We start from the raw sequence: 17,488 nt of genomic DNA on the forward strand, positions 1-17,488 counted from the left end.
GACCTTGTCTCTGATGTGAAACATCAAGGCAAATAACATCTGTGTATTTGGAGTTATGGAAGGAGAAAAGATATTACTATAGGAAAAATTTTTGAAGAAATAATGGCTTAAAACTTTCAAAATTTGGTGAAAGATACAAATTCCATGGAATCAAGAACGGTAGCAAATTCCAAATGGGAAAACACAAAGGAAACCATACGTGAAACCTTTCAGACAGTGGTCCTGTCCTCTGTAGGAGAGGAAGCAGCCTGGCCCTCCCACTCCATGTGCTGAGTGACAGGGGAGAGTGGGGTTCGCCCTCCACCCCTGGCTTCACTGTTGCTGCTCTTCTTCAACAGTGGGATCTGCTTGTGCTTCCAAGAGCACTGCTCAGCAGAACCTTGTACCGCCCTGCAACAATGCTCTCTGTCAGCCCTGATCGATTTGAAATTGCTTGTTTTCTTATTTAAATCTCTACAGCAAGAGTATAAAGTTCTGCAGATGAACCTTCAAACAACTAAAATGAAAAGCAAGAGTTCTTGCTCTCAGTCTCTCACTGTGTGGTGTCCAGTACCACCTCAGAACACTGCCAGTAAGGATGCAGCCCCCCAACAATGAACAATCAGAAATATGAGCTGAAATAGACTTCTGTTATTTAATAATGGTTTTAAAAATGAAACAAGGCACTTCATCATGCATAACCACTTCTTTACAAATTATCTCCCAAGACATGCTCCAATTCCAAGCAGGTCACCAGTGTGCATGGGTGGGACCACCAAGACTGAGCAGGGTCTGAGAGATCAGAGCAAGCTGGTCGCCACTGTAGACCAAAATGAGATGGATAGAGGATGTACACAGATATTTACATGAGATGTTAAGACATGGAAAATGACTTCAGGCAAAACATGAAACTTGAGTGAAAGAAATGCAGACAGTAACAACTGGATGCCAGGAAATCAGTAAGGCAACTCAGTGTGTACACTGGGGGCAGGGGAGTGGGACATGACGACGACTCCATTCTGCACGAAGCACCTACACAGGGAGGGCCACACACAAACTGTCAGAGATCTGAACAACACTGCAGGTCAAAGGGAAAAGAGAAGGAATTCACAGAAAGAATGCCAAGAGAAAGAGGAACGAAACGGGCAAACAAAATGAACAAATACAAACCCACAAAAGCTGGGAGAAACCAAGAATACCCCCACTGTACAAGGCCAACAAGGTTACTGTGCAGAAAAGCTAAACACCTCAAACAATTAAAAGATAAAAAGTACTGGAACTCCAAAAGCACTCAAAGTGACAAAAAAGAATTCATTAGACATTACATACAGGAAGAAACAAAAGACCACTTTCCGGGTCCAGAGTGGCTCGTTGCAGCAGCTGCATGTAGGTGAGGTTCTCGTGCGTGTTGGGGTCGAAGAAGCCCTTGGTGTCGTCGCTGGGGTCCGCCAGCACGCGGCTCATCTCCTCGTCGAAGTAGCCGCGCTGGTAGGCCACCTCCACGGGCACGCGGTGGCTGTGCACGGGGTCGATGACGCCGCCCGTGGCGATCTGGGCCTCCAGCAGGCGGATGCCGTGGTCCCTGACGATGAGGTCCCGCTGCATGGCCTGGAAGAGCGAGATCTGCTCCCCGGAGTAGGGGTCGGTGTAGCCCGTGACGGCGCGCTCGGCGGACAGCAGCTTCTCCCGGATCTCCCCGCCCACCACGCCCGCGGCCACGGCCTCCTCCACGGACAGCCTCCGGTCGTGCACCGGGTCGATGACGAAGCCGGTGGCCGCCTGCGCCTCCAGCAGCACCAGGGCCGTGCCCGGCCGCAGCACGCCCTTCCACATGGCCTCGTAGATGCTCATCTTCTCCTGGCGGCCCGGCTCGCCCCTGGCGGGCACCAGCACGCCCGCGATGCAGCTGGTGCCCTCCAGGTAGCGCTTGACGGAGTCCATCTCCCTCACCTCCTGCAGGGTCTTGGTGCCCTGGGCCAGGTCCCGCAGGGTCTCGGGGCCCAGGATCCCGGACTTGTGCAGCTCGGTCGCCGACACCTGGCGCCTCAGGCCGCGGAAGGACACCTTGCTGAGCCGCTCCTCGGTCTCCTCCACCACCCGCAGGAGGGCGGCCACCAGGTCGGCCAGCCCCAGGGTGCCCGCCGCGTGCTGGGCCAGGAGCTCCTCCCGCCGGGCCTCTTCCAGGTACGAGGAAAAGAGGACGTCCCACACGGAGACCGGCTGGCCCCGGAACCGCCCCGAGGGCACCTCCATGGTGGCGGCGCGCAGGGCCTGCTCCTGCTCCTGCTCCTGGCGGCGCCGGCGGCAGGCGGCCTCCGCCTCGCCCTCGGCCTCAGCCTCGCCTGCCGAGTGCCCTGGCGGCCCTGGCTCCCGCCGGCCGGGCGAGGTCTCCCGGGGCCGGGGCGGGGACCCGTGGGCCTCCTCCGCCTCCTCGATGATGGTGGTCAGCCTGCGGGTCAGCGCGGGCAGGGCCAGAGACCCCGAGCCGAACTGGGCCAGCAGCTCCTCGCGGGCGGCCCGGCTCACGTAGCCAGACGTCAGCACGTCCCACACGGGCACGGCGCGCCCCCGCAGGCGTCCCACCTTGACCTCCATGGTGGCCGCACGCAGGGCCCCCCGAGGGTCGACGCGCGGGCTCCGGTCCTCGGCCGCGGCCAACAGCGAGGTGAGGGCCAAGCCCACGTCCTGCACGGTCAGGGTGCCCGCCCGGTACCGGCGCAGCAGGTCCTGGCGCCGGCGCTCGGGCACCTCGCGGTAGAAGAGGAGCTCCCAGACGGAGACGCTCTGGCCCTGGAAGGCGCCCCAGCCGGGCGTGACGCGGGCGTCGCGCAGGGCGGCGCGCAGCTCCTCGCTCAGCTGGTGCACCGCGGAGTCCTGGGCCGCCAGCTGCAGCATGTAGAGCCCGGTGTCCGGGTCGCGCACGCAGCGCCGCAGCAGCTGCATGTAGGTGAGGTTCTCGTGCGTGTTGGGGTCGAAGAAGCCCTTGGTGTCGTCGCTGGGGTCCGCCAGCACGCGGCTCATCTCCTCGTCGAAGTAGCCGCGCTGGTAGGCCACCTCCACGGGCACGCGGTGGCTGTGCACGGGGTCGATGACGCCGCCCGTGGCGATCTGGGCCTCCAGCAGGCGGATGCCGTGGTCCCTGACGATGAGGTCCCGCTGCATGGCCTGGAAGAGCGAGATCTGCTCCCCGGAGTAGGGGTCGGTGTAGCCCGTGACGGCGCGCTCGGCGGACAGCAGCTTCTCCCGGATCTCCCCGCCCACCACGCCCGCGGCCACGGCCTCCTCCACGGACAGCCTCCGGTCGTGCACCGGGTCGATGACGAAGCCGGTGGCCGCCTGCGCCTCCAGCAGCACCAGGGCCGTGCCCGGCCGCAGCACGCCCTTCCACATGGCCTCGTAGATGCTCATCTTCTCCTGGCGGCCCGGCTCGCCCCTGGCGGGCACCAGCACGCCCGCGATGCAGCTGGTGCCCTCCAGGTAGCGCTTGACGGAGTCCATCTCCCTCACCTCCTGCAGGGTCTTGGTGCCCTGGGCCAGGTCCCGCAGGGTCTCGGGGCCCAGGATCCCGGACTTGTGCAGCTCGGTCGCCGACACCTGGCGCCTCAGGCCGCGGAAGGACACCTTGCTGAGCCGCTCCTCGGTCTCCTCCACCACCCGCAGGAGGGCGGCCACCAGGTCGGCCAGCCCCAGGGTGCCCGCCGCGTGCTGGGCCAGGAGCTCCTCCCGCCGGGCCTCTTCCAGGTACGAGGAAAAGAGGACGTCCCACACGGAGACCGGCTGGCCCCGGAACCGCCCCGAGGGCACCTCCATGGTGGCGGCGCGCAGGGCCTGCTCCTGCTCCTGCTCCTGGCGGCGCCGGCGGCAGGCGGCCTCCGCCTCGCCCTCGGCCTCAGCCTCGCCTGCCGAGTGCCCTGGCGGCCCTGGCTCCCGCCGGCCGGGCGAGGTCTCCCGGGGCCGGGGCGGGGACCCGTGGGCCTCCTCCGCCTCCTCGATGATGGTGGTCAGCCTGCGGGTCAGCGCGGGCAGGGCCAGAGACCCCGAGCCGAACTGGGCCAGCAGCTCCTCGCGGGCGGCCCGGCTCACGTAGCCAGACGTCAGCACGTCCCACACGGGCACGGCGCGCCCCCGCAGGCGTCCCACCTTGACCTCCATGGTGGCCGCACGCAGGGCCCCCCGAGGGTCGACGCGCGGGCTCCGGTCCTCGGCCGCGGCCAACAGCGAGGTGAGGGCCAAGCCCACGTCCTGCACGGTCAGGGTGCCCGCCCGGTACCGGCGCAGCAGGTCCTGGCGCCGGCGCTCGGGCACCTCGCGGTAGAAGAGGAGCTCCCAGACGGAGACGCTCTGGCCCTGGAAGGCGCCCCAGCCGGGCGTGACGCGGGCGTCGCGCAGGGCGGCGCGCAGCTCCTCGCTCAGCTGGTGCACCGCGGAGTCCTGGGCCGCCAGCTGCAGCATGTAGAGCCCGGTGTCCGGGTCGCGCACGCAGCGCCGCAGCAGCTGCATGTAGGTGAGGTTCTCGTGCGTGTTGGGGTCGAAGAAGCCCTTGGTGTCGTCGCTGGGGTCCGCCAGCACGCGGCTCATCTCCTCGTCGAAGTAGCCGCGCTGGTAGGCCACCTCCACGGGCACGCGGTGGCTGTGCACGGGGTCGATGACGCCGCCCGTGGCGATCTGGGCCTCCAGCAGGCGGATGCCGTGGTCCCTGACGATGAGGTCCCGCTGCATGGCCTGGAAGAGCGAGATCTGCTCCCCGGAGTAGGGGTCGGTGTAGCCCGTGACGGCGCGCTCGGCGGACAGCAGCTTCTCCCGGATCTCCCCGCCCACCACGCCCGCGGCCACGGCCTCCTCCACGGACAGCCTCCGGTCGTGCACCGGGTCGATGACGAAGCCGGTGGCCGCCTGCGCCTCCAGCAGCACCAGGGCCGTGCCCGGCCGCAGCACGCCCTTCCACATGGCCTCGTAGATGCTCATCTTCTCCTGGCGGCCCGGCTCGCCCCTGGCGGGCACCAGCACGCCCGCGATGCAGCTGGTGCCCTCCAGGTAGCGCTTGACGGAGTCCATCTCCCTCACCTCCTGCAGGGTCTTGGTGCCCTGGGCCAGGTCCCGCAGGGTCTCGGGGCCCAGGATCCCGGACTTGTGCAGCTCGGTCGCCGACACCTGGCGCCTCAGGCCGCGGAAGGACACCTTGCTGAGCCGCTCCTCGGTCTCCTCCACCACCCGCAGGAGGGCGGCCACCAGGTCGGCCAGCCCCAGGGTGCCCGCCGCGTGCTGGGCCAGGAGCTCCTCCCGCCGGGCCTCTTCCAGGTACGAGGAAAAGAGGACGTCCCACACGGAGACCGGCTGGCCCCGGAACCGCCCCGAGGGCACCTCCATGGTGGCGGCGCGCAGGGCCTGCTCCTGCTCCTGCTCCTGGCGGCGCCGGCGGCAGGCGGCCTCCGCCTCGCCCTCGGCCTCAGCCTCGCCTGCCGAGTGCCCTGGCGGCCCTGGCTCCCGCCGGCCGGGCGAGGTCTCCCGGGGCCGGGGCGGGGACCCGTGGGCCTCCTCCGCCTCCTCGATGATGGTGGTCAGCCTGCGGGTCAGCGCGGGCAGGGCCAGAGACCCCGAGCCGAACTGGGCCAGCAGCTCCTCGCGGGCGGCCCGGCTCACGTAGCCAGACGTCAGCACGTCCCACACGGGCACGGCGCGCCCCCGCAGGCGTCCCACCTTGACCTCCATGGTGGCCGCACGCAGGGCCCCCCGAGGGTCGACGCGCGGGCTCCGGTCCTCGGCCGCGGCCAACAGCGAGGTGAGGGCCAAGCCCACGTCCTGCACGGTCAGGGTGCCCGCCCGGTACCGGCGCAGCAGGTCCTGGCGCCGGCGCTCGGGCACCTCGCGGTAGAAGAGGAGCTCCCAGACGGAGACGCTCTGGCCCTGGAAGGCGCCCCAGCCGGGCGTGACGCGGGCGTCGCGCAGGGCGGCGCGCAGCTCCTCGCTCAGCTGGTGCACCGCGGAGTCCTGGGCCGCCAGCTGCAGCATGTAGAGCCCGGTGTCCGGGTCGCGCACGCAGCGCCGCAGCAGCTGCATGTAGGTGAGGTTCTCGTGCGTGTTGGGGTCGAAGAAGCCCTTGGTGTCGTCGCTGGGGTCCGCCAGCACGCGGCTCATCTCCTCGTCGAAGTAGCCGCGCTGGTAGGCCACCTCCACGGGCACGCGGTGGCTGTGCACGGGGTCGATGACGCCGCCCGTGGCGATCTGGGCCTCCAGCAGGCGGATGCCGTGGTCCCTGACGATGAGGTCCCGCTGCATGGCCTGGAAGAGCGAGATCTGCTCCCCGGAGTAGGGGTCGGTGTAGCCCGTGACGGCGCGCTCGGCGGACAGCAGCTTCTCCCGGATCTCCCCGCCCACCACGCCCGCGGCCACGGCCTCCTCCACGGACAGCCTCCGGTCGTGCACCGGGTCGATGACGAAGCCGGTGGCCGCCTGCGCCTCCAGCAGCACCAGGGCCGTGCCCGGCCGCAGCACGCCCTTCCACATGGCCTCGTAGATGCTCATCTTCTCCTGGCGGCCCGGCTCGCCCCTGGCGGGCACCAGCACGCCCGCGATGCAGCTGGTGCCCTCCAGGTAGCGCTTGACGGAGTCCATCTCCCTCACCTCCTGCAGGGTCTTGGTGCCCTGGGCCAGGTCCCGCAGGGTCTCGGGGCCCAGGATCCCGGACTTGTGCAGCTCGGTCGCCGACACCTGGCGCCTCAGGCCGCGGAAGGACACCTTGCTGAGCCGCTCCTCGGTCTCCTCCACCACCCGCAGGAGGGCGGCCACCAGGTCGGCCAGCCCCAGGGTGCCCGCCGCGTGCTGGGCCAGGAGCTCCTCCCGCCGGGCCTCTTCCAGGTACGAGGAAAAGAGGACGTCCCACACGGAGACCGGCTGGCCCCGGAACCGCCCCGAGGGCACCTCCATGGTGGCGGCGCGCAGGGCCTGCTCCTGCTCCTGCTCCTGGCGGCGCCGGCGGCAGGCGGCCTCCGCCTCGCCCTCGGCCTCAGCCTCGCCTGCCGAGTGCCCTGGCGGCCCTGGCTCCCGCCGGCCGGGCGAGGTCTCCCGGGGCCGGGGCGGGGACCCGTGGGCCTCCTCCGCCTCCTCGATGATGGTGGTCAGCCTGCGGGTCAGCGCGGGCAGGGCCAGAGACCCCGAGCCGAACTGGGCCAGCAGCTCCTCGCGGGCGGCCCGGCTCACGTAGCCAGACGTCAGCACGTCCCACACGGGCACGGCGCGCCCCCGCAGGCGTCCCACCTTGACCTCCATGGTGGCCGCACGCAGGGCCCCCCGAGGGTCGACGCGCGGGCTCCGGTCCTCGGCCGCGGCCAACAGCGAGGTGAGGGCCAAGCCCACGTCCTGCACGGTCAGGGTGCCCGCCCGGTACCGGCGCAGCAGGTCCTGGCGCCGGCGCTCGGGCACCTCGCGGTAGAAGAGGAGCTCCCAGACGGAGACGCTCTGGCCCTGGAAGGCGCCCCAGCCGGGCGTGACGCGGGCGTCGCGCAGGGCGGCGCGCAGCTCCTCGCTCAGCTGGTGCACCGCGGAGTCCTGGGCCGCCAGCTGCAGCATGTAGAGCCCGGTGTCCGGGTCGCGCACGCAGCGCCGCAGCAGCTGCATGTAGGTGAGGTTCTCGTGCGTGTTGGGGTCGAAGAAGCCCTTGGTGTCGTCGCTGGGGTCCGCCAGCACGCGGCTCATCTCCTCGTCGAAGTAGCCGCGCTGGTAGGCCACCTCCACGGGCACGCGGTGGCTGTGCACGGGGTCGATGACGCCGCCCGTGGCGATCTGGGCCTCCAGCAGGCGGATGCCGTGGTCCCTGACGATGAGGTCCCGCTGCATGGCCTGGAAGAGCGAGATCTGCTCCCCGGAGTAGGGGTCGGTGTAGCCCGTGACGGCGCGCTCGGCGGACAGCAGCTTCTCCCGGATCTCCCCGCCCACCACGCCCGCGGCCACGGCCTCCTCCACGGACAGCCTCCGGTCGTGCACCGGGTCGATGACGAAGCCGGTGGCCGCCTGCGCCTCCAGCAGCACCAGGGCCGTGCCCGGCCGCAGCACGCCCTTCCACATGGCCTCGTAGATGCTCATCTTCTCCTGGCGGCCCGGCTCGCCCCTGGCGGGCACCAGCACGCCCGCGATGCAGCTGGTGCCCTCCAGGTAGCGCTTGACGGAGTCCATCTCCCTCACCTCCTGCAGGGTCTTGGTGCCCTGGGCCAGGTCCCGCAGGGTCTCGGGGCCCAGGATCCCGGACTTGTGCAGCTCGGTCGCCGACACCTGGCGCCTCAGGCCGCGGAAGGACACCTTGCTGAGCCGCTCCTCGGTCTCCTCCACCACCCGCAGGAGGGCGGCCACCAGGTCGGCCAGCCCCAGGGTGCCCGCCGCGTGCTGGGCCAGGAGCTCCTCCCGCCGGGCCTCTTCCAGGTACGAGGAAAAGAGGACGTCCCACACGGAGACCGGCTGGCCCCGGAACCGCCCCGAGGGCACCTCCATGGTGGCGGCGCGCAGGGCCTGCTCCTGCTCCTGCTCCTGGCGGCGCCGGCGGCAGGCGGCCTCCGCCTCGCCCTCGGCCTCAGCCTCGCCTGCCGAGTGCCCTGGCGGCCCTGGCTCCCGCCGGCCGGGCGAGGTCTCCCGGGGCCGGGGCGGGGACCCGTGGGCCTCCTCCGCCTCCTCGATGATGGTGGTCAGCCTGCGGGTCAGCGCGGGCAGGGCCAGAGACCCCGAGCCGAACTGGGCCAGCAGCTCCTCGCGGGCGGCCCGGCTCACGTAGCCAGACGTCAGCACGTCCCACACGGGCACGGCGCGCCCCCGCAGGCGTCCCACCTTGACCTCCATGGTGGCCGCACGCAGGGCCCCCCGAGGGTCGACGCGCGGGCTCCGGTCCTCGGCCGCGGCCAACAGCGAGGTGAGGGCCAAGCCCACGTCCTGCACGGTCAGGGTGCCCGCCCGGTACCGGCGCAGCAGGTCCTGGCGCCGGCGCTCGGGCACCTCGCGGTAGAAGAGGAGCTCCCAGACGGAGACGCTCTGGCCCTGGAAGGCGCCCCAGCCGGGCGTGACGCGGGCGTCGCGCAGGGCGGCGCGCAGCTCCTCGCTCAGCTGGTGCACCGCGGAGTCCTGGGCCGCCAGCTGCAGCATGTAGAGCCCGGTGTCCGGGTCGCGCACGCAGCGCCGCAGCAGCTGCATGTAGGTGAGGTTCTCGTGCGTGTTGGGGTCGAAGAAGCCCTTGGTGTCGTCGCTGGGGTCCGCCAGCACGCGGCTCATCTCCTCGTCGAAGTAGCCGCGCTGGTAGGCCACCTCCACGGGCACGCGGTGGCTGTGCACGGGGTCGATGACGCCGCCCGTGGCGATCTGGGCCTCCAGCAGGCGGATGCCGTGGTCCCTGACGATGAGGTCCCGCTGCATGGCCTGGAAGAGCGAGATCTGCTCCCCGGAGTAGGGGTCGGTGTAGCCCGTGACGGCGCGCTCGGCGGACAGCAGCTTCTCCCGGATCTCCCCGCCCACCACGCCCGCGGCCACGGCCTCCTCCACGGACAGCCTCCGGTCGTGCACCGGGTCGATGACGAAGCCGGTGGCCGCCTGCGCCTCCAGCAGCACCAGGGCCGTGCCCGGCCGCAGCACGCCCTTCCACATGGCCTCGTAGATGCTCATCTTCTCCTGGCGGCCCGGCTCGCCCCTGGCGGGCACCAGCACGCCCGCGATGCAGCTCGTGCCCTCCAGGTACCGTTGCACCTCTTCCCTTTCCTTCACCTGGTGCACTGTGCGACGGCCCTCGTGCAGGTCCTGCAGAGTCTCTCTGGTTATGATACCTGAGCTGTGGAGCTCTGCTGCTGTGACCTGCTTTCGGAAACCCTTGAACCACATCCGCCTGCTGATCCTTTCTTTCTCTGTAATCATCTGCAGAATGCCTTGCACCACTCTTTCTAGGGCTCCTGCAGTGTCTCTCCTGTAGTTGTTCACCAGCTCGAGCTTTTCCTCCCGGGTCACGTACTCTGAATTCAGCAGCTCCCATACTGATGGCCGCTGTCCTCTGTACCTTCCCACTGTTATTTCTACCTGCTCTGCTTCCAGGGCCCTTTTGGTGGCTTCATCAACATACTCTGTGTCCTTTTTGTCCTTCACCACTGGGAACAGGGGCCATCCTGACCTCTGGTCCTTCTTGCACCTATCCTGCAGTTCTTGGTATGTAACTCTCTCTTGTGTGTTCGGATCCAGGAACCTTCTCCTCATGTGCTTCTGATCCAAAACGAGTGCTTTTGTTTCCTCGTCCAGGCAGCCACGCCTGTAGGCTGTATCCAGTGGGATACGGTGGTGGTGCTGTGGGTCCACAACGCCCCCTGTGGCCATCTGCACCTCCAGCAGCCTCAGGGCTTCCTCCCTTCCAACCAGCTTCTTCTTCATGGCCTGGAACAGTGGGATCGTCCCCCCAGTGACTGGGTCTTCGTGACCCGTAGCAGCTTTCTCAGCGCTGTGCAGCTTTTCCCGCAGCTCTTCATCCACCAGGCCAGTGGCCACGGCCTCATCCACTGACATCCTCAGGTGAGTGTGGGGGTCCAGCAGAAACCCGGTGGCTGCCTGTGCCTCCAGCATCTGAGCTGCAAACCCTGCAGGGATGTGCCCCTTCCTGTAGGCCTCGTGGAAGCCCATGACCTCCTGGGTAGAGGGTACAGTCACCCCAGCAATGCAGCCGCTGCCCTCCAGGTAGGTGCGCACGCGCTCCAGCTGCCGCAGGTCCCAGTGCCCACTGTCCTGCTTGTGAAGCACATCGAGGGTCTCCTTATCGAGGACCCCAGAGTTGAACAGTTCTGCGGCTGTTGTGTGCCCTTGGATGGCTGCCACCTCAATGTCCTGGTTTCGCTCCTCTGTTTCTTCGATGGTGGTTCTGATGATGTCCAGCAGCCTCTCCAGGCCCGCAGCCTGCTGTCTGTACTCCCACACTAGCTCTCTCTTCTGTTTCTCATTGAAGTACTGAGAGGAGAGCAGGTCCCAGATGGACACGGTCTGACCAGCAAACCTCCCCACATGCACTTTCATGGTTCGAGACCTCAGAACTTGCTTGGTGGCCTCATCAAGGTACGCGTAGGGTTCTCCTTTCTTTACGATTTGCAGCATGTAGAGCCCCGTCTCGGGGTCCTCCACGCATCGTTCCAGCAGCTGCATGTAGGTGAGGTTCTCGTGCGTGTTGGGGTCGAAGAAGCCCTTGGTGTCGTCGCTGGGGTCCGCCAGCACGCGGCTCATCTCCTCATCGAAGTAGCCGCGCTGGTAGGCCACCTCCACGGGCACGCGGTGGCTGTGCACGGGGTCGATGATGCCGCCCGTGGCGATCTGGGCCTCCAGCAGGCGGATGCCGTGGTCCCTGACGATGAGGCCTTTCTTCATGGCCTGGAAGAGCGAGATCTGCTCCCCAGAGTAGGGGTCGGTGTAGCCCGTGACGGCACGCTCGGCGGACAGCAGCTTCACATAGGTCTCCCTGCCAAACATCCCTGCCTGGAAGGCCTGCTGCACAGTGAGCCTCTGGTTCTCTGCAGGGTCGATGACGAAGCCGGTGGCCGCCTGCGCCTCCAGCAGCACCAGGGCCGTGCCCGGCCGCAGGATGTGCCTTCTGAGGGCCTCCGGGATGCTCATCTTCTCCTTGGTGCCCTGGATGAGGACCCCTGCAATGAAGTTGCCTCCTTCCAGAGACCGCCTCACACTGTCCATTTCTGTCACCTCCTGTACTGTCTTCTTCCCCTGGTTTAGCTCCTCTAGAGTCTGCCTGTTGATCAACTGAGACCTGAACAGGTCCCTGGCTGACACCTGCTTCCGGAGCCCTCTAAAGGTGACCTGCGGGGACTGCTTCTCTGCAGCCTCCACTAGGGCAGTGACCACACTGACCACCTGCCTCAGGGCCGTGGCTCGCCCAGACCGGCAGAGTGCTGCCAGTTCCTGCCGCTTGTCAGCACTGATGTACTCAGAGTGTAGCAGGTCCCAGAGTGACACAACGTGCCCTTGGAACCTCCCCGTGCTGACAGGCACCTTCATGGCCCTCAGAGCCACCGCAGTGTGCTCATCTACCTCGAGCACAGCATCCTGGGTGAGTGGTAGCAGCCACAAGCCGGTATCAGTATCCAGCACACAGAGTTCCTTGAGCTGCCCATAGGTCACCCTGACCCGGGAGTTAGGGTCAAAGAAGAACTTGTTGTCCTCCTTGGTGGTGGTCAGTGCCCAGCTCACCTGCTCACCTAGGAGGCCAAGCCTGCAGGCCACTGCCTGAGGCAGGTGCACCCTGTGAACAGGGTCTACTATGCCCCCTGTGGCCAGCTGCACCTGCAGGATGGGAAGGCCCTCACTGTGGGCCACAAGCCCCTTCTCCATGGCCTGCCACAGAGAGAGAGAGCCCCCTGAGTAGGGGTCTGTGTACCCAGCCACAGCCCTCTCGACCTGGCTGAGCTGCTCACTCAGCTCCCTGCCTACCAGGCCGGCCTTGACTGCATCCTCCACTGACAGTCTTTGGTTGGTCAGTGGGTCAACAAGGGAGCCAGATGCCACCTGGGCCTCCAGCAGTCTCTGTCCCAGGCCCAGGGACAGAAGGCCATCCCTCATGGCCTGGGTGATGCTCGCCTTGGTCCCAGAGGGCTGTAGCAACACCCCAGCCACGCAGCCCGTGCCCCAGAGGTGGGCCTTCACTGCAGGCTGCTCAGCAACCTCAGAGGGTGACTGTGTGCCCTCAGCCAGTGCTGCCAGTGCCTCCTGGGTAATGATGCCAGCCTCCCGCAGCCAGACGGCAGGGACCTCCCCCCGGGGTCCTGGCACTGTCACACGGGCCTGGGCCAGGAGCTCTGCCCCCTGTACACAGCTGCACACAGTGGCCTGCAGCTGTGGCACGGAGGTCCTCCCAACCCGCACGTCCTCCAGGAGGCCTTTGCGCTGCTCCTCAGTGAAGTGGCAGGAGGTGAGCAGGTCCCAGAGGGACTGGCCATCCTTACTCCCTCGTGTGGCCTGCAGGATGTCCTGGATCTGAGCGTCAGTGAGAGTGGCAGGAGCACCTGACAGAGGCAGGAGGCGAGTGCCAGAGGCCTTGTCCCGTGGGCACTCCCCCAGCAGCTGGGCATAGCTGGTGAACCCCTGGCCGTCTGGTGTGGGGAAGGTCTTGGGAGAGCTGGACAAGGCCATCTTCATCTCTTGGTCGATGCAGCCCCGCTGGATGGCCACAGGCAAGGGGAGGTGGTGGCAGCCTGTGGGATCAATGGCCCCTCCAGTTGCCACCTGGGCCTCTAGCAGGCGAGCAGCCTGCTCCACAGGGATGAGGCCCTTCTTCATGGCCTGGAACAGGGACACCCTCTTTCCAGAGAAGGGGTCTCTGAAGCCAGTGACGGCCTCCTCGGCCCATCTCAGCCTGCTGTACACCTCCGGCCCCACCACTCCCCTGCGTACAGCCTCATCCACAGACAGGGTCTCCAGACTGCAAGGGTCTATGATGGTTCCAGTGGCCGCCTGGGCCTCCAGCAGGGGCAGGGCCACGCCAGGTGCCAGCAGCTTCTGCTGCATGGCCTGGTAAAGGCCAAGCCTCTGTCTGGAGGGCTGCAGCAGCACGCCACCCACTGAGCCTGAGCCCTGCAGGTACCTGTGGACACTGTCCATGTGGAAGAGGGCATCGGGGCTGACTTCCCCAGCCAGTACCTGCTCCAGGAGCTCCTGGTCAATGATCTGAGCATCCAGGAGCTGGCAGGCAGTGACCTGGCCCCGCAGTGCTGGCAGTGTGATATCCGCCCACCTCCTCGACTCTCTCTGCAGCATCTGTGCGACCTGCTCCAACGTGACCTGATGCCGTTGATAGCGCTGCAGCAGCTGCCTCCTCCGGGCCTCGCAGAAGTATTCCGAGTTGATCAGGTCCCACGCCGAGACCCTCTGTCCCTGGAACCGTCCGTGTTTCACAGGAAGCACCAGGTTCTGTAAGTCCTGCCGAGTGCTGCCATCCACCAACTGGGGCCGTGTGCTGCTGAGTGGCAGGAGGCGCAGGCCCGTCTCGGGGTCCTCCACACAGCGCTCCAGCAGCTGCAGGTAGGTGAGGTTCTCGTGCGTGTTGGGGTCGAAGAAGCCCTTGGTGTCGTCGCTGGGGTCCGCCAGGATCAAGTTCAGCATCTGATCGAAGTAGCCGCGCTGGTAGGCCACCTCCACGGGCACGCGGTGGCTGTGCACGGGGTCGATGACGCCGCCCGTGGCGATCTGGGCCTCCAGCAGGCGGATGCCGTGGTCCCTGACGATGAGGTTCCGCTGCATGGCCTGGAAGAGCGAGATCTGCTCCCCAGAGTAGGGGTCGGTGTAGCCCGTGACGGCGCGCTCGGCGGACAGCAGCTTCAGGTACACGTCAGGCCCGATGACGCCAGCCCTCAGTGCCTCTTCCACTGAGTGTCTTTTGTTTTCTTTTGGGTCGATGATGAAGCCTGTGGCGGCCTGGGCCTCCAGGAGGATGAGGGCCGTGCCAGGCCTGAGGAGCCCCTTCCTGCGGGCCTCGTAGATGCTGAGGCGCTCCTGGGAACTGGGCAGCAGCAGGCCAGCAATGCAGCCTGTGCCCTGCAGGTACCTCTGCACAGAGTCCAAGAGGCCCACATCATGGGCTGAGGTCTGCCCACGTTCTAGTTGCTCATAGAGCTTCTGGTCAATGATTTCTGCTTTCAGCAACTCTCCTGGTGTCACAGTGTCCCTCAGCCCAATAAAGGTGACCCTGGCTGTGGCTTCAGCCTGCTCGATGGTGGCCTTCAGCTCTGCTGCCAGCTCTTCCACCGAGAGGGTCCCTTCCTGGTGCTGCTGGGCCAGCTTTGCCCTCTGCTCCACAGAGATGGCCTCAGAGAAGAGCAGTTCCCAGAGGGATACAGGCCGGCCCTGAAACCTCCCCACAGAGATGGAGGTCATGGCAGCACTCAAGTCCTGCCGAGTGCGGTGGTCAATGAATGAGGGTCCCTGGGGCACCTCTCTATGGGCTCCCCCTGAGAGAGGCAGGAAGGCGAGCCCCGTCTCCGGGTCAGTGACGCAGAGGGCCAGCAGCTGCCCATAAGACAGGCTGTCATGTGTGCTGGGGTCTGGGAAGCCTGTGACTTGTGAGAGATGCTGCCGAGTCTCTTCATCCAGACAGCCGAAACGCAGGGCAGCCTGCAGAGGTAGCCGGAATCTGCGAGTAGGGCAAACCAGTCCACCTGTGGCCAGCTGGGCATCTAGGAGGCGCAGAGCCAGCGACTTGTCCACCAGGTTCTTCTTCATGGCCTGGAAGAGGGGGATGCGGGAGCTGCTAAAGGGGTCGTGGTACCCAGTCATCACCTGCTCAGCCACCAGAAGCTGCTTGTAAAGTTCTGGACCAACCAGGCCCACCCTGACCGCCTCATCCACACACAGCTGCCGGCCCGTCGCTGGGTCCACCAGGGAGTGGGTGGCAGCCTGAGCTTCCAGGAGCGGGAGTACAGCACCCATTGGCACCAGGTGCTCAGCAGCTGCCTGGTAGAAGCTCTTCTTGTGGCCTTCAGGCAGCAGGACGACCCCTGCCACACCACCAGTGCCCTCCAGGTGGCGCCGCACCTCGGGGCGCGCACTCACATCTGACACAGTCAGTGTGCCCTCCCGCAGGCCTTGGGCTGCCTCTTCGTCCAGGACCCCTGCCTCCAACAGGTCAGTCACACTGGCTGCCCCACACAGGGTGTGGAAGGTGGTCTTGAGGGGCAGCAGGGCCAGCCCTGAGCCAGGGTCTTGCACACACCTGCCCAGAAGTGTGGAGTAGGGAAGCAGTTCCAGAGTGTTGGGGTCCAGGAAACCTGGAGCTTCACGGCTGGGCTCCCACTCAGTCAGGCTGAGCCACGTCTCCTGGTCCAGGAGGCCCTGCTGGCAGGCTAGTGCTGGGGCAACTCGCATGTCCTGGACCGGGTCCACCAGGCCCCCAGTGGCCAGCTGGGCCTCCAGCCAGCTCTGTCCCAGGTTCTTGTTGACAATTTCCTTCCTGATGGCCTGGAAGAGGGCCAGCTTCTCACCCCCATAGGGGTCAGGATAGCCAGTGACGGCATGCTCAGCGGCCAGCAGCTTTTCCTTCAGCTCCAGCCCTACGAGGCCCTGCCGCAGGGCCTCAGACACGGGGAGCAGCTGGCCCTGGGCAGGGTCCACAAGGCCCCCAGTGGCTGCTTGGGCCTCCAGCAGAGCCAGCCCAAGCCCCGTGGGCAAGAGGCCCTGCTTCATGGCCACATAGACACTCAGTGTCTGCCCTGAGGCCTCCACGTGCACCCCTGCAATGCTTCTGGCTCTGGAGGATGGGGCTGCCTCTGCCTGGGGCCCAGAGGGGGCACTGGCTCCCAGTCCAGCCTTAATGTTTTTGGGGATGGAGGCCTGCTCAGCACCGTTGGTGATCAGGACATCAAGAGGAGGAGAGGCCTGGCCGTTCATTGCAAACAGCTGGTCTTGCAGAACTCACTTGAGTCACACGTGTCCTGTGGTTATAGAAAGGCTCAGTCAGAGATTGTCTGGGCATGCAGTGGAGACAAGGTCATGGGGTCAATCCCAGACCCTTCTCAAGCTGGTGAGCACTGGATCTACCTCCAGACACATGGCTGGAACATCCCTGGGCAGCCTCATTTACAAGGGCCCAAGATACAGCTCACTCTCCTGGGGTGTAAGCGTCCACCATCACCATCAGGGAAGGGCCCTCCCTTACCCTGCAGGATCCCTGAGGATGGAGTGGAAGAAGCATCCTAGCATGCTCAGAAAATCAGGGGACAGTAAAGGCATGAACCACAGGTTGGACAGCAGGCCACCTCCCGGGGTCTGTGGGCTCTTTTCTCCTGTGGGCCATCCCTTAGTGTGCGCCACAGCCCTGGTCCTGGTGCAGAGAGCTTGGAGCCTTCCCATGCCTCAGCCCTGTCACAGCGCTGCTGTGCCCCACACCCTGCTCCAGGGTCCCTAGACTCAACAGACACATGCTGGTCCTTCGCCCCTTCCTGTGCCCAGTCATCTGGCTCTAGGCCCCAGTACTCTACCAACTACCTCTGTCCAGGCCTGTCCCCTTCTAAACTGGGTTGAATAGATCGCCCAGAAAGATATGTCAAATCCTAAGCCACGATACCTGTGAGTGTGACCTTATTTGGAAACAGGATCCCCATGGTGTAATGAAGATGAGCTCACACTGGAGAAGGGCTGGCCCCAATCTAGAATACCTGGCATCCTTATAGAACAAACACTGGGCTGGGGCTGGGGCTCAGTCGCAGAGTGCTCACCGGGCATGTGTGAGGCTTTGGGTTTGATCCTCAGCACCACATAAAAATAAGTAAAGGTATTATGTCCATCTACAACTAAAAAAAAATTTTTTTAAATGGAAAAAAAAGAGAACAACCATGAGAAGCCAGCACTGTGAGTCTGGAGCCACCAGGAGTTGGAAGAGGCAGGAAGGGTCCTCCCAGGAGCACAGCCCTGTCCACACCTTGACCTAAACTTCTGGCCCCTATTGTCTTAGGGTGCCAGTCTGTCACCATATGCCAGCCCCCACCTTCTCTCCCCACTTCGATAAGCCAGG

General features: G+C 65.4%; 1 protein-coding gene across 1 annotated transcript; it reads right to left on the bottom strand.

Moving 5' to 3' along the window:
- Positions 1-23: 23 nt before the first annotated feature.
- EPPK1 (epiplakin 1) lies at positions 24-16,562 on the bottom strand. Its single transcript, XM_079153210.1, has one exon. The coding sequence runs from the start codon at positions 16,363-16,365 to the stop codon at positions 1,294-1,296; it is 15,072 nt and encodes a 5,023-aa protein (XP_079009336.1). The 5' UTR covers positions 16,366-16,562; the 3' UTR covers positions 24-1,293.
- Between the last annotated feature and the right edge of the window lie 926 nt (positions 16,563-17,488).

The sequence above is a fragment of the Sciurus vulgaris genome, assembly GCF_902686455.1.
Source record: "Sciurus vulgaris genome assembly, chromosome: 1".
Lineage (NCBI taxonomy): Eukaryota > Metazoa > Chordata > Mammalia > Rodentia > Sciuridae > Sciurus > Sciurus vulgaris.

Excerpts from the sequence above, each read along its gene's own strand:
- EPPK1 (XM_079153210.1), bottom strand. The coding sequence starts at position 16,365 with ATGAACGGCCAGGCCTCTCCTCCTCTTGATGTCCTGATCACCAACGGT.